The 15,574-nt window shown below is 37.0% G+C and overlaps 2 protein-coding genes across 9 annotated transcripts; one reads left to right on the forward strand and one right to left on the reverse strand.

Annotated features, from left to right (window-relative positions):
* The first annotated feature begins 37 nt into the window (after positions 1-37).
* Positions 38-3,510, forward strand: LOC117211704 (negative elongation factor E). Of its 2 annotated transcripts, XM_033455882.1 has the most exons (4): positions 38-1,625; positions 1,904-2,131; positions 2,384-2,877; positions 2,964-3,510. In XM_033455882.1, exons 2-4 carry the CDS (start codon positions 2,042-2,044, stop codon positions 3,205-3,207), a joined length of 828 nt encoding a protein of 275 aa, XP_033311773.1. In that variant the 5' UTR covers positions 38-1,625; positions 1,904-2,041; the 3' UTR covers positions 3,208-3,510. The 2 variants fall into 2 exon arrangements, with proteins under 2 accessions (XP_033311773.1, XP_033311774.1); XM_033455883.1 differs by lacking the exon at positions 38-1,625 and having other exon boundaries at positions 1,901-2,131.
* Positions 3,446-14,717, reverse strand: LOC117211702 (serine/arginine repetitive matrix protein 1). 7 transcript variants are annotated; one of them, XM_033455872.1, is made up of 4 exons: positions 14,105-14,716; positions 10,783-11,134; positions 7,000-8,344; positions 3,446-6,942 (listed from the first exon to the last, which is right to left on the reverse strand). In XM_033455872.1, exons 1-4 carry the CDS (start codon positions 14,278-14,280, stop codon positions 4,040-4,042), a joined length of 4,776 nt encoding a protein of 1,591 aa, XP_033311763.1. In that variant the 5' UTR covers positions 14,281-14,716; the 3' UTR covers positions 3,446-4,039. The 7 variants fall into 7 exon arrangements, with proteins under 7 accessions (XP_033311763.1, XP_033311765.1, XP_033311764.1 ...); XM_033455874.1 differs by adding an exon at positions 13,411-13,442 and having other exon boundaries at positions 3,446-8,344; positions 14,105-14,242; XM_033455873.1 differs by lacking the exon at positions 14,105-14,716 and adding exons at positions 13,411-13,442; positions 13,542-13,898 and having other exon boundaries at positions 3,446-8,344.
* Between the last annotated feature and the right edge of the window lie 857 nt (positions 14,718-15,574).

The raw sequence follows: 15,574 nt of genomic DNA on the forward strand, positions 1-15,574 counted from the left end.
GGAAAAGTTGAAAATGGAAATTAATTAAAAAACCTAAACTTAAAAAATTATCTTTCATATAGTTTTATAGTTTTTTGTTTAATAATTGATTACATGTTTGTCATTACTACTTAATATACTCTAGTTTTATATTATCTCGCATCTATAATTATTTGTAATTTAACGAACTAGGCTTTGGTATTGTTTAATGATTGTTTTTGTAATTACCAAATATTGAAACAGTGTCCTTTGTGCATAATAGTGGGTATGTGCGAATAATAAATTTGGAAATTTATAAAATTGCTGGGAAATTTTTGAAAAAGAACTTATGCATTCTCTGCAATCCTTAAACTGATATTTTTATATTTATTTGTACCAATTTAACGAATCGTTTGTAAGGCCTTAAGATTCAATTAATGAGTTTGAAATTCTTTTTTTTTCGTTTAGATGGTTCGAGTGTTATTAAATTAATACTTTTCAAACTTTCTTCGCGAACAAAAAGGAATGTCTTTTCGTTATTGTAAGATAAGACTATATTTAATATTTCGCTAATTTTTCGCGATATTTGCGTGTACCTACTACTATCTTAAGTATCTTTTTAAATATTTAAATTGGACGTGAGTATTTCGCTGTCTTTTTGGTAATAGTTTGAAACATTTAAAATATTTACGTATATTTATGTTAGTGGAGGAGTATACAAACGACGTTGAAGAATCATATTATATCCTTTTTGCGGATAAGTTCAACGCTCGATAATTGTAGCGCGCGGACTTTACAAGTTACGATTGTAGTTTCTATCGAATTCTTTTCATCATCGACAATTCGAATATTGTTCTTTGTATCATACACTATGATTACGAAATCAAATTATTATTTATAATTATTAATAATTGAATACCGAAGTGACTGAATTTTGTTTTTTGAATTTTACCGATGTTTCCTCTTTATCTCAGCCGATTGTTACATTCATTCATCTTAAATATGCTTTCTTTGCGTGAATCGTTTGAAATGGACTGAATAAATAGTACGTTGAATCTATTTTCTTCGATTTAAGCTTTGTTTATTTTATATAACATCTAACTATATATATAATACTTTACAGAAGAGATAAGTCGATCGTTTTGATGATAAAATCGCAAATTCATATGTCGGAGAAGAGTCAGGAACAGGGTTGTGGGCGTTTGATAGACCTCCCTTGGAGTCGGCCATCGTTGTGTTAGAACGACGATACGGCCTGAGTACGAGTATGGACACTACCGATTCGACAATCAACAGCGGTGGTTGGGCACTTGCGATGTTAGTGACGTTAGTCTTAGGTTCGATGACGAATCCACGGTCAACGGGATGAAAGATATACTTGCTCTAACTCAAACGTGTACTGATCGTAAGGCGCTGCTCCCTTCGTCGATGGGATCTCAAGAAAGAATGAATTTTCATCCCAATAATGCCACAGAGGAAAATTATGATGGGGTCTGTCTAAGGACACGAGATATATAGTATAGCCCTCGTTCCGAAAGTAAGGGAAGTTGACGTCGCTGTCAACTGGTCAATTTGGGACAAAGACTGTCTGTCCGTTTGGAAAATCTTAATTGCCGGAAATAGCCAGGTTTTATAACGGGTCCTCGGGCTAACTGGACTTGTGCTGTGTACGTGCCTCAACAGCAAGTTAAATAAAAATCTTGTTTTGTAACTTTATTAGCAATTTTATAAGCTATTATTTAATTCTGATTGATTAAAAAAATATTTATTATTTACATTCCAACATAACCTAAAAATTATCCAATTTTTTAGAATTGAGCAAAAAATATTTCTAGAAAATATATATTGTTCATTTCATAGTATTATTTGATATAATATTATTATAAATGAGATGGAGATAAATCTATGATATATGAATCTAAAGAAATTTTTCGCCCATTTTCAGTTTCGTGCTTGCCGACATATGTATGTGGCCAAAATCTTTAGAAACATCAAACAGTGAAGTGAAACGTAAACCTTGACTTTGAATGTTTCCTTAAAATTTTTGTGCGGATAAACAGAAATTTATACTTGTTTTTATTTCATGCAAAATATGGTATACTTACACTTCCCTTCGAATTTAACAGAAGAAGAATTGATGTTGCAAGCGAAATATAATAAGCTTAAAAGAAAGGTACAGGTTATGTTTACACATTTTAATATTGTAATAAATATTTTAATTTTTAATACTACGAATTAATTATTTATGTATTTGCATGATTAGAATAAATCGTATTTAAATTACTTGATTTTTTATTTTAATTTAATTTTATTTTAGTAAATTTTATTTTATGATGGGAAGTTACTGATATGTTTACAGGCTATGTTTTTGGTTTTTGTTATTTTCTGTGTAATTTTTATGTATTTTATATTAATATTTTTATAGAAAAAGGCATTGCAAGATTTGAAAGCACCAAAGCAAGAAGCTGAACGAATACCACAAGCTCCAAAGCGGCCAACAGAAGCTAGGGATGCCAGGGAAGTTGCCAAGAAATTGATAAAATCTGGAGTAATTACTGCTCCAAAAACTCCTAAACGGCCGGAACAATCTTTTAAAAGACCACGTGGTTTAGTAAGAAAATTAAACAGTACAGAAAAGACGGTGAGCTCATATCAACCATTCTCAGCCACACAAATGGAGGAAGAAGAAACAGAAACAGTAAGGCCAAGAGTTAAAGATTTGTACGATAGTTTTGTGAGTGCTCAAGACCCAGAGGATCGTACTAACAGAGATATTCAACCACCATCTAAGCAAGAAATGAAGCCACGAGCTGGAAATACAATATTTGTATGTGGTTACAAGATATCGGAAGATTTTTTAAAAAAGCATTTTCAAACATTTGGAAATATTATAAATATCTCGATGGAAACAGAAAAAAAGTAATTAATATTAATTCCAGATATTTTATCCTATTTGAAAGTTTAAATTTGTATTATTTGAATTATTTATTTTATTTACTTTTTAGCCGTGGATTTGTTACGTTTGATAAAACGGAAGCTGCTGAAAGAGCAATTAGCGAAATGGACGGCAGTATGGTGTCTTCTATTCAGTTGAAAGTATCACTGGCACGAAGACAACCCATAATAGAAGCTATGACTGACGCTACATCTAGTTCCATGTGGTCGCCGATTGCGGCGAATTATTCACAGAAAAGTGCACACAAAGATAGGAGAGATTTAATAGTGTACGAGGAAGATCTTTTTGTGTGAACGCAATATTTTTTAATTTTTCTATGTTTCCTTAGAGTCTATTGTTGTTACAGTATATGGAATCTTACTTTAAAATAAAATTGTACATAGCCTGTAATGTTCATAAGGTATCAAAAAATATTTTCTTCAAATCATGCTTCAAATCTTAACTGTTATGATGCGGCGCTGATATTGTATATTCGTATCTAGTCAAATGGTTAGACAAGGCATGAAAAACTTTATCTTATTTTCTTTCACGTATTATACTTTGTCGATCGATGAGTTTTAGATGATATTTCGTATTTGATCTTTTTCTACAAGTCTCTGTGTCGATAAAAAAATAGTCGTTGCAAAATTTATTTTTGGTAATAAGGTATCTGTAATTGAATTATACATATACACATACATGATATATATGTATGTATATACATTGTATTTATACATATTCATTGCTTAAGAAATTAAATACAAGTATTTTCATAGCAAATTATGGTAGGTGTTATTTCTTTCACATGTATCATTTAACATAATGAATATTCGCCTGGGAAAAGTTGATCAGTCAATTGATTGGCTGTAACTCATACATATTTGTCCAACACATAACAAGCGTTCAACAATTAACTATAGAGTACAAACCTAACTACTTAATTGCATGACCAAATCTTCATTGTCTTTAAATACGTGTACTTATTACTCTACTGCAAGTATTAGGTCTATTCTCTTATTCCTTATCGATCGTAAAAATAGAATGCCCATTATGCGTATATAAAATCACTTTGCAACGGACAATTGAAACAAACATAATAGCATAGATTCTATTTGTAGATAGTCTTCTTACACCATCTGTACCTTATTATTTTGGTGGGTTAAAATAGTCCCAATGATGATGATGCGTAACTGTTCTAGGGTTGCTGAAGAAGAATATCAATAAGCCAGCAACCAGAAGCAACAATGCACACAGCGTTAGTTCCACTTCTCTGATCTTCTCTCTCGACTCCTCTCCCACCATAGATGACATATATCCCACAAAATGTCTCATAACTTTTAAACCAGCTAATCGAAGAACTCTGACCAATTGCCTGGTACTGTCTGCAATACTCGGTTCTGTGTCAAGGCTAGGATTGGCCAGGGATAAAAATTGTGAGGGAACTTGTGAAGCTGGAAACGCTATGAGATGAGTACCTCCTATAGGGAAGGGAGGAATTGGCGATTGGGACGATTCTCTTTGACTTTCTCTGTCTGACTGATCTGTGTATGAAGTGTAAGAAATTACAGCACGTTGCGGCTGCATCTCGTTGGTAATGCCGTGACTCACGATACTGTCTGGTGTGTCCGGAGTCACAGAGATGGCAGGTGGTAGTGATCTAACTGGAGAAGCAGTCTGTCGTGTTCTAGGGATACCTATTGGAGATGGCGACCTGGACCTTGACTTTCGTATTTTCCATTCGCTGATTTCTGGCGAAGTCTCTTTGTCCTTTTCCTGTGACGTCAAAAATTCTTGTGACTCTGAAGGTTTAGAGTCGAAGGTGGGGTCCATTGGATCGTTGCTAGTTTCGGACAAGAGATCCAGAGACACCCTGGGCTCCGTGCTCTCTCCCATGGCGGTCGCTATGGATGGGGGAAGGGACACGCGGGATTCTTCCATGTTGGACTCCTTAGTAGTATCCGGGCTCAATGAAAGAGAGGTTTCTGTATCTAGAATTCGTAAGGACTTATCTTCAGTACCCTGACCAACTAGTAATGTTTGTGTGCTAGGAGTATCTTTGTCACTCGGTACTACTTGCGAAATTGCTAGGGTGTGTGTCGACTCTTTGTCCTCTACCTGCGCGACCGATAGTGTATGTGTGCTTGATGTATCCTTTGCTTTTTTTCTAACAACCTTTTGATCCTCACTCTTTGGTTTCTCTTCCTCTGCATCTCCACAAACTGACTCTTCTTCAGGCTTCCTTTCGACGCTCCGCCTCTGTGCAACGGGAATGTCTGTCTTCGCCTCAATCGTTTTGCTCTCTTCCTTTTGACTCTGAACCCTGGATGCAGCCACAGTCTCCAAATGGCTTCTTATAGCCATCAACTCCCTAATAATAGAAGGAGACAGACTCTCCTCCATGCTGCCACCTATGTTCTTCAACTCAGACGCAGTAACGACCAATGCATCCACTTCAGATGCAACGATTTTACCAGCTTCAATTTGGGAAACGCTCAGACGATCCACTCTTAGGTCAGCAACTTCTAGATTGGTGATCCTCACAGGTTCATCTGAAAACAGGGCGGATCTAATGGACTTTAAATGCGTGTCTTCGTCGCTATGAATCGGTTCACCTAGATGTGGCGCGGATAAGTGTTTGTCCTCAAAAGCTTCCATTTCTCTAGTTGGAGATGGAGATTTTAATGAGACAGTATCGTATGAAGGTTCTGGTTGTTCATCCTTACGTAGTCTTTGAGACATTGGTAAAGGAGGAACAGGTGGTGTGCTCATACTTGATGGACTGGGTATTCTCTCTGTGGATACCATAATCTGGGAGCCTGAGCTAGATGGTGCTACAAGTAGCTTTGCCTGTGTTACTTCTTCCTCTATCACCATGTCATCAGGTAAGGGATCTGTCTGCGTGGCAGTGGTCGTTTCCATAGCAATTTCCTGTTGTATCTCACGAGTGGATCTTTCTATAGATCTATCTTTTCTAGATCTTGGTGGTCTAGGTGGAGCTGGCAGTGGTCGTCCCTGCATTTTACTCAGAACTTCACTGCTACGGAGGTTTTTGTGTTCTCCATCATCGGAGTCGATTTCTATGTATGGAGTAGACTCAGTTTCTTGCAGGGTCATATCATAAGTATCGTCAGTTAATATATTAGTCTCCTTAGACCTAGCTGGGCCAAGAGTACTGTACGCTCTTTGGGGACGTTTAGGAGGAACAGATCTGGGAGTAGTAGCAAACTTGTCCCTCTTTCTCCTCGGAGGAGGAGGTCTAGGTGGCTTCTCTCGTTTTTCTATAATGGCATAACCTATTAATTCTCTTCCTAGATCAAGGTCATCTCGTGGAATATCCTCCTCCACATAACCAGCTTCTGGCAATGACTCTGCACCATGAGATGTCCTATCTTCATCAAGTGCTACAGAAGTTCCCCTAGACCTAGATCTTCTTTTTGGTGGTATAGGTGCTGGCTCCACATATTTTTCTCCTTGAAGTCTCGTTCCAAGCTTCTGAATATTCTCTTCACTCGTTGTCATGATTTCTTCAACTGTGTATACTTCTTGTTTCTCTAATTGTTCTGTGGTCATTGTAGGTGGCAATGGAAGAGGTTTCTCAGGGGCAGAATCACTGGTCCAATCGGTGTGTCCATTGCAAATAGGTTCTATTTCGTCATTTCTACGCTCAAGTTCCTTACGCAATCGTTTCCGTCGAGTTGGTGCCACTGGCGTTGGTGATGGTGGATGTGGAGTATCCACAGGAAGTTGTGATCGACTGCGTTGTAAGGATTTCGATTTTCTACGCATAGGCTTCACTACTACAATATCGTCCAACGGTTCAATTGGAAGTTTCGCAGGTTCTCCTTCTGTCTGGTAGACTATCCTGTGTCTGGAGTCGCTACTGCTTTGATCACGGACCTGTTCATCCGTAGATTCGCTCCGATGAACCTTGTTTGAATCCCTTTTTGGCCTGACTGGTGGCATTACATCATATGACTCCACGGAACCTTCTTTTTGCTTTCTTATTGACCTCTTTCTCATGGGAGGAATTGGTACCATGTCGTCATTGGCTAAAACATTTCCTTCTGTTCTCAAAACATCTCTGATTTCACTATTTAAATATTTACCAAGAGTCATGTCATCCTGACTGAGTCCACGTTCTCGTAGGAAGAACTCGTCGGAATCAATTTCTTCAATAACCCCATGTCGACGTCGATCACAGGAGCTGGCACTCGAATGTTGTTGTTCTCTGTCCGATTGAGCGGATGATGGTTCAGGTTCCTCGTCTTCATCCATGTCTTCTTCGTATTCTTCTTCTTCGGATGGTGTCTTGTGTACTCCATATCTTCTTGGATCCATCATCGCAAAAGATCCTTCATAACCTTCTTGCCTGGCTCGAAGAACCTCTTCTAAGGACCTGGATCTTGGAATAGGTCTGAATTGCTTTTTAGGTATCTTTTCCTCTGGTCTCCATTCTTCTTGATCTTCTTCCACATCTTCTTCTCTAGCATCGCGTTGATATATTTCCTTTTCAGTTGGATACAATATCAGATCTGACTCTGGTCTATCTCTGTTATACGATTCTTCTTCTGTCCTGGAAGTTTCTGACCTTGGATGTGGCTGACGATCAGAAATTTCTGGGGATTCCTGTTCATAATCCATATATTGAAACTCTTCCTCCCTGTGTTTCTCTTCCCAGGGTATCGTGACTGCTCCTTCTTCGCTCATAGACAATCTAGGCATCTCTATGGAAGGGTGTCGCCAAGGTTGAGCCCTTTCTGCCGCAGATTCTTCATTCGATTGGTCCTCGTCGCCAAAAGCAGTAGTCTTGTTAAATCTCTGAGTCCATCTGTCGGTTCTTTTACGTGTCCGTGGAAACGTAGCACTCTCTGCTGACTGTGCCCTCGAATCTTTTGGCGTAGAGGTCGCGTATTCGCCTCTGCTCTTTGATTTTTTATCGAATATCCGCGGATAAGTAGGAAAGTCGAAAATATTCTTCTTGGAGCCCATCGTGGAATCTGTAGATCGCTGTTCGTGAACAGGGGATTTCTTGCGAGTCAGAGCGTTAGGTAATCGAATGTTAGGCTTCTTGATATTGAACTTTGCTCTCTCAGGTAGATGAAATTTTGCCTTTTCAGGAAAGTTGAATTTCGGTCGTTCGGGTAAATGAAACTTTGATTTGTCTGGCAAGGATAACCTCGGACGATCAGGTAAGCTAAATCTAGGTCTTTCTGAGAAGGAAGATCGTATTCTATCCATTCGACTGGGTCTCTTATCGGATCTGGACCTGTCCGAGCGACCGCTGCTTGTCGTCCTGGCCTTGTCTTGCTTTTGTCGCTCAGTGAAGGCGAACGTGGGTCGTTGCATGTTTCTCAGACGGGAACGTAGCTTGCTAGCCTGCGTTTTTAGACGTTGGGGCAAGCCGCGAGCACCGCGACGGAGAGGAAGTTCCTCCAATGCCAATGAGTCTACCTGAAATAAAAAGATTGGTATGCTTAATTCGTCAAACGATCGAATGGCTCTTTCACGTGAGGATCGAGATTGAATGCAGATGACGTTGCAGAGATGCTTGAGATTTATTGTGAGCTACCTTACCGATGACAACATGTTTGGTATGGTTGAGATGTTTCATTGCGTTTGATGCAATCAAATTCCGTTTCTACAGGTTGAGGAACGTAATGTTAGAGTTTGAAGAAGCGTTTGAGAAGGAAAACAGATTGGGCATATTGGTTTGTGAGGTAGGTGGTAGATTTTGGTAGAAGTAGTATGATGTGAATGAAAAGAGGATACAAAAGAATAAGAAAAGGAGAAATAGTGATACTTTTGTGTTTTATTTTGTATGAAACCTTAGTGAAGTTCCAGAAATAGAATATAACAAATTTTTTATCACTTTTGTGATCAATAAAATTTTCTTCTTTACTAAATATAACAATATTTTTTTTATATAATGTAACGATCTTTGAATGAATAAACTTAATAATTTTCTTTTTTTCATATTTTTTTGATATTCTTCAAAATTCTCAAATAATAAAACGGGAGTCAGTCGTTACAATCAAAGCAGAAATGGACACAATGAGAGATTACTGTCACTGGGTTTACACCTCCTTTTCTTTCAAACTGCATTTCCAAGACATCTCGCAACATTAATGAGTCAGAAACGCTTTTGAGTTCGCGAAGAGCGCGGAAACTACTGCGTCTCAAAATAGACCTTGCATTTCTATCCATCAATTATTATTTTTTCGCTAACCAAAGCTTCTAAAGTGTTGCATAACCGACCAGATGCACGTCGAAATTCATCGATGGTGAATTCGCGTTTGTCCGAAGAAAATTTTCATGTGGGGTCGGATACTCTCCTGAACTTTAGAATCTAGAATCTACAATCTAACAAAATATTTCTCAAAAACAAATAAATAAATGTTAAGAATCGTTGTGATAACATCTTCTAGAAACATTATAATTACAAATAAACGAAACGTAGGGCAATTCACTGTGCTAAATACGGTAGGTCTCTTTTAAGGATTTATGAGGAGACAAGATAAGATTGTGTAACGAATGGGAAAAGCCCGAGTTTTCTGGAACGTTTGCGATGTGATTGCACAATGGCCATCGGACAGTGACACGTTGGCTCCAATGCTTTTTATACGCGTGTTTTGCTAAATATAGGCCTTCGTGGGCAACAAACGAATGAATATTCGCGCGACATTCCTCAATTCGTGTTCGTTTTGGAAAATTCTTCTCCTGAGCGATGAGCATCGAATTACTTCCTTAAAAAGAAAAAGGTATAAAAAAAAAGAGTCCAAATCGTGACAAGGTAATTGTTAAATACTTTGTTACCGTTGACTGATTTGTTGCTTTGGATGGGGAGAATTGCTGGGATAACTGCCGGGTAAATCTGACCAAGGAGATTGTTGGTTTTCATTTTTGGCTTGGAAATGTTTGCTTCGAGATCATGAAGGTAGTAATTTGACCTAAGGTAGGAAGGTGAAAGAAAAAAACAATTGAATATTGTTATATAAGGTGCATGAAAAATTCTTGTCTGAATTTTATTATTGTATTCTATGTGTAGGAAATTTAAGGTTGGAAATATTCTTATTGGAGAAATGTAAAATTGGAAAATTTCAAATGTAAATGTTTTAAGTAAACTGGAACATGTCTGCATACTTCCAGCAAGAAAACAATTATTTTAAATAGATTCAAATATAGACGAGGTTAAACTTTGCATAAGAAGTTTGAAAAAATATTAATTAGAAAAATATTGATCTTTATGTAGCTGATATTTTTAATATTAAAGAGTGTAACTTCAGGAATATGAATTCATCATATCAAAATAATTCCCACATTTTGCTGACTCAATCTTATTATTGTATGAAGTATTATTGTATTGTATGGTATGAAGTATTCAGAAACTGAGTCTTCCAGCTCTAGTGACCTACTGTCAGTGCGTCATCCGTATCATTGGAAGAATTTAGTTACAGCTGACGCGATGTGTGTTATTATTAGATACTGTATATAATTTTAGTAATAATTAGTAGTACAATCTTAGGAACATAAATATATCAAGTTAACTAAAAATACAGAATAACATTAATTTAATAGTAGATACTTGGTAATATCAACTTCAGAAAATTCATTATGATTAATCTAATGGAACCCAAAAATTTTTAAATATTACAATGGAACTGAAAATATATTTAACAATTCTGTCTTTTCAATATTCAATACTCTATTTCGATACTTTAATACAAATTCTCAATGTTTCCAATTCCTACTTCACACATCAAAAATATCCTACAAGAAAGAAAAGATAGATCAAAACTGTAAACAAAAGATTTATAAATAAAAATTATCAATAAAATTAAACTGTACATAAGTATATGCAAAAATCATATATCCAGAGAAAAATTACTCACTTGACTAGTGTTGACCTCTCCATCAGTCCTGGACTCAGCGCCTGGAGTAGCAGCGCTTAAAAATCGTTCCTCGAGCCGCTCCTGCAGTTGTTGCGGGGTCTCCAATTCTTCAGAGGTGTCGCCGGTTTCCACGAGCTCGCGAGCTTCCATCGCGGTGTCCTCGATCTTGCCGTCCAACGGGAGGACGACATCGCCGGCCCGTGTCAGCTCCGGCGGTAGCCTTGCCCGGTCGTCGATGCTGTCGTCGCTGTCAGCGACGGGCACCACATCCGTGTCGGTGATTCGCACGACCGGCGCCGTCGCCGGCTTTGGCGATGGCGACGGCGCCGCGATCGGTTCGTACTCGTGCTCGCTGTTACGAAAAGTCACTTGTTTTCTTCTCGCTCTAACCGGCATTTTTTCCTTTCTTTCTTTCTTTCTCTCAAAATTAGTTCATATACAAATGGTTAATTGACAATTTGGATATTGTTAACTTTTGAGATTATCTTGTTCGATGTTATCTGTAGCTTGGACTTTGTTAATTCTTAAAGCGGTTCTCTTTTGGAGGTAATTGATGACTTTTGTATAAATGGGTAATTTTGATTGAAATGATGATTATAGGTATTGTTAATTTTTGAAGTTATTCTGGCTTATTGGATGTGATCCACAATTTAGATTTTGTTAACTCTTAAGATGGTTCCTTTAGGTTGGTGATAATAGGTAATTAGTCATTCAAGTTTTGTTAATCTTTGCACATAGTACAGTCTTTTTACTTATTTGTTATCTTGCATTTTCTTGATCTTTGCAGTGGTATTTGCAATTTGTGATAGCTTAAGGTTTGTTAACTTGTGCAGTGATTGCACTTGATTTTGATAACTTGTGCAGTCTTGTAATTAGTTGTCAGCATGAATTTTAATGTTATATGCTTGATAACTTAATTCTTTGAAATGGATTGTCGACTTGAAACTTTGATGTTACGTACTAACTTAAGTCTTTGGAGTTAATGATCAGTTTAACTATCGCTATTATTTTGTAGTAATTTTTACGATTAATTATTTTCTTATAAACTTGAGCGTTAAGAACTTGAGTAATTATACAAAAACACTTATCAACTAATTTACACATTTACGTTAAATAACTGTTAATGTTATCCATTTTATCTTGAGCGTGATTACGTTTGTACCATTAGTACGAATACTGTTAGTTTCAGAGTCAGTCTTATTATTGAGCAAACACCAGGGAACGAGGTCTGATCAATTCAAGCTCGTTTCACTGAAAGACGACGTCACAGTGGAAAAAGTAGCCACTGGTCGGACAGACCGCAGACTTCCAGCGGTGAGTTGGAGTATTCATGTTTTGATCACAGGGTTAATTTGCAGACGGCTTATTCAGGAGGGCAATATTGAAGGAAGACACATCCTTATTTAGGTATAATTTTCTTCGAGGGCGGCAGGAATACTGTTACAGTGACAATATTAATTAATTTTTAAATTCTACTAAATCTTTCTTAAATTTTCAAATATTAAATTTTAGTTTAATTGTACTTTATAACAATTAATAAACAATATTTTTACAGCTATTATATGTGCATAAGGTGCTCTAGAGCTAACAGTTAAACTTTTTCGATACACAATCAAGCACAAAATGTTATATAAATATAAATTATTTAAAAATTTGTTAAGAAGTTTTAATAATTGCTATGACTAATTGTTATATAGTATGACAGACGTACAATTATAAAACTGATTATAAGATGGAATATATTAAAAAAGTTTGGTTGTTAAACCCTTTGACACTCTGTATATAATTTTTTAAATTGTTTATATTAAATTGAATATTGCTGATAGTTTCTTACATACCTCATAAATTTCGAAATGCCTTATAGTTTAAATAAAAAGGCGTCCAGCCTTCCAATACTAAATTTTCAAAAATATCTAGCTCCAGATTTTTTCAATCAACTATACTTGCAGCAACAGTACGAATATATTCATACGCAATTTAAATTAGATTTGTTAAACTTTTTACTTTCTTTTATGCCTGCTTTTCTATAAAGGTGGATACGCTCGACAGTGCATCTAAAAATCATCCAGTACAAGTTACTCTCGGTTATCTTGAAGAATCCTCGACACAGAATCCCTTGTTATCTTTGTCCTGATTGGTTGAGCGTTATCACGACTTTCCACAGACCGATCATCGATACCAGTGCTGCTATTATCGCGGTACAATGACTCGATGCCCACTTAATCGCGTCGTGTCTATTCATCCATCCCTTTCATCGAGTTTAAACTTGGAGGTTAGAATCGCGTCCTTTCGCTTCCGACAGTCATCAACCCCCTCTCTATCCATCAAATTATACCTACACGTGTACATTTCTCATATTCATACTCGTCCATCAGTCACTCGCTAATTTTAAAGAAAATATTTAAAATGATAAAGTTTGTGTCAAAGTTTTAAGATATATGGTAATTATAATATAATATAGTTTGTTTTGTAATATAAATGGTTAACAAATGTTAATTCCCTTTCATAATTGTAACAAAATTTATTCTTATCCTCAATGTACTAGATATTGAATAACTTATGAACAAAAGTATATATCTACATTCATACCATTTATCCACATGTACATTTACAATTATTTATACTCACATACATATACGCAGATTTCCAATCATGAACACCTGCAATCATATACATTCGTACATAAATGTACAATGATATACACCATTCAAAATCACATACAGTTCCAATCATATACATATACGCACACATGTATATACCTGTACATTACAGTCATCCACTGACTCCAGCCATAGGTACATCCACATACATCATTGGAAAGATAGACAGAGGGATACGAGAGGAGTTTGGACGCGGAACCGAGCTGACCGAGGATTCTATGTATAGCCAGCCGGGCGAACCTTAAATAGCTGCGGTGGAACGCGAGCATAGTCGAGACGCGTAACCTATACAACATCGACTGGTATCTATGCGTGTGGGATACCAATCGGAAGGAATATTCATTTATTTTCAGCTGGAAAAGGAATGAACTAGCCTGGATACCAAATTACTAGCATTTGCTTCAAAGCGTTGCTTGGTTATTGTCGTGCATACATAAACGTGGAGCTAGATATAACCTAACTAGAAACACGTAGACAACATTATACATACATGTACATGTACACATATATAAAAATATACACGTATTATTTATATATACAGAGGTATAAGAAAACTATCAATAGACAAGCTCCAAACTGTGTTTCAAATACTTGGACGCAATTCCAAGATTGGTCTATTAGTCGATGGTAGAATAAAATGTTTGGTCTGACTTATTACTGACCTGCAGCGGACCGCAGGTGGCTGCTGCATCGTCCTGGACGGCGGTCTACCGTGGAGAGCACGTCGTTCCGGCAGAAGCGAGTCGCTCTGGTAGTACTGACAGCCACAACGGACCTCGCGGCCGAGGCTCGACGTCGACGACGCTCGTGAGGTGCGTCCACGTTGCTCCGGCTCCATCCCCACCCCCTGAGCTTCCACTTGTCCACCTCCAGTCTCCTCTTCCTCTCTGCCTACCTGATGACGATGTGCTGGCTGATTTGAAGTGTCGCGTGTGGCCTATTCACGATCGCGCCCTTTCCTCCTCCAGTTTGAATCCACGTTGCGTTTCTTAGTATATTTTCTTTCTCTTTTACAAGTAGTTTTAGTTTGTTGGTTCACGTAGTTGCTTTAAGTTCTTGGTGAAGATTCTTGGAGGTTATATGTGAGTCGATGTTACGTGACGCCGCCACCACCCCGTATGTTACACGGGGAAAAGGATAGAAAGAGGGACAGAAACAGCGAAATAGAAGAAAGAGAGAAAGAGAGAGTGGAGAGTTGGTTTACCTAGAGCAGCCCGCCACTGCAGCGGCTTCTAGGCGACTCTGTACCCTCTCTGGTCCATCTACGCATCACGGCATCAAGATTATTTATAGAAACATTTCGTCTTGAATGTCTATTAATTCAGCCGACCAGAGTTCACCTGCATGTGCGTATCATCGTACCACCTGACGGCGTGGCAATTGCACGGTTTTCGCACATGCGCCATGTAAGGCGCTTTCGGAGCGCGGGAATTCAATTTCCCTATATGGCGCTCTAGAGATTACGATTTTGGGGAAAGTAGTGCGAAGATTAACAAGTTCAATGCGGAAGAATTCCTACGATTTCTACCTTTCGTGAAGAAAACAATTTGAGAAAGATTTTGCCTATTTGATTTTACTTAAAGAATATCTAGAACATATGTTAGATTGTTGATAAAAAATATTAAAAAAAATACATACACATATCGACTCTAAATTGAACGTGTTAAAGATGTTTAATCCTTTGGATTTAAAAAATGATTTAATGATATTACGAAGAATTGGTTGATAATCCTATTGAGTTTTGCTGTTTAAGATTATTTTTTGATTTGTATATATTTCTTTATCTCATTTGATTTAAATCTGATTTGTTAATGATCTTTTTAAGGGATGGACAATTATAGAGAAATGTTCAAGACATTAGTTGTTTGGATATAGTAAAGAATTGGTTGCACATCTCGATAATGTTTAAGTGTTCAAAATATTATAATTCTTTTTTATTTTGTTGCATTTAAATTTAATTTTTATAGATCATTTAGGAGATGGGAAATTCCAAGGAAATTCCAGGGAATTGTTAAAGATATTAACTCTTTGAATTTAACTGTGAACTTTTAAACATTAGAAATGAATTCTTATAGGTATGCATTTTTAACTTTTTAGTTTTAGTGGTTCATTTTTTCCGTGGGAAAGGATGA

Source organism: Bombus bifarius, unplaced genomic scaffold (assembly GCF_011952205.1).
Source record: "Bombus bifarius isolate JDL3187 unplaced genomic scaffold, Bbif_JDL3187 scf7180000008240, whole genome shotgun sequence".
Taxonomy (NCBI): Eukaryota; Metazoa; Arthropoda; class Insecta; order Hymenoptera; family Apidae; genus Bombus; species Bombus bifarius.

What these genes read in the sequence shown, in the direction of transcription:
- LOC117211702 (XM_033455871.1), bottom strand. Translation starts at nt 14,280, where the DNA reads ATGGAGCCGGAGCAACGTGGACGCACCTCACGAGCGTCGTCGACGTCG. An exon ending in CCACCTGCGGTCCGCTGCAG is followed by an intron (nt 11,135 to 14,104) that starts GTCAGTAATAAG and finishes TTTTCGTAACAG; the next exon opens with CGAGCACGAGTACGAACCGA. An exon ending in GAGAGGTCAACACTAGTCAA is followed by an intron (nt 8,345 to 10,782) that starts GTGAGTAATTTT and finishes TTTTTATTTCAG; the next exon opens with GTAGACTCATTGGCATTGGA.
- LOC117211704 (XM_033455882.1), top strand. Translation starts at nt 2,042, where the DNA reads ATGCAAAATATGGTATACTTACACTTCCCTTCGAATTTAACAGAAGAA. An exon ending in ATAATAAGCTTAAAAGAAAG is followed by an intron (nt 2,132 to 2,383) that starts GTACAGGTTATG and finishes ATATTTTTATAG; the next exon opens with AAAAAGGCATTGCAAGATTT. An exon ending in TCGATGGAAACAGAAAAAAA is followed by an intron (nt 2,878 to 2,963) that starts GTAATTAATATT and finishes TTTACTTTTTAG; the next exon opens with CCGTGGATTTGTTACGTTTG.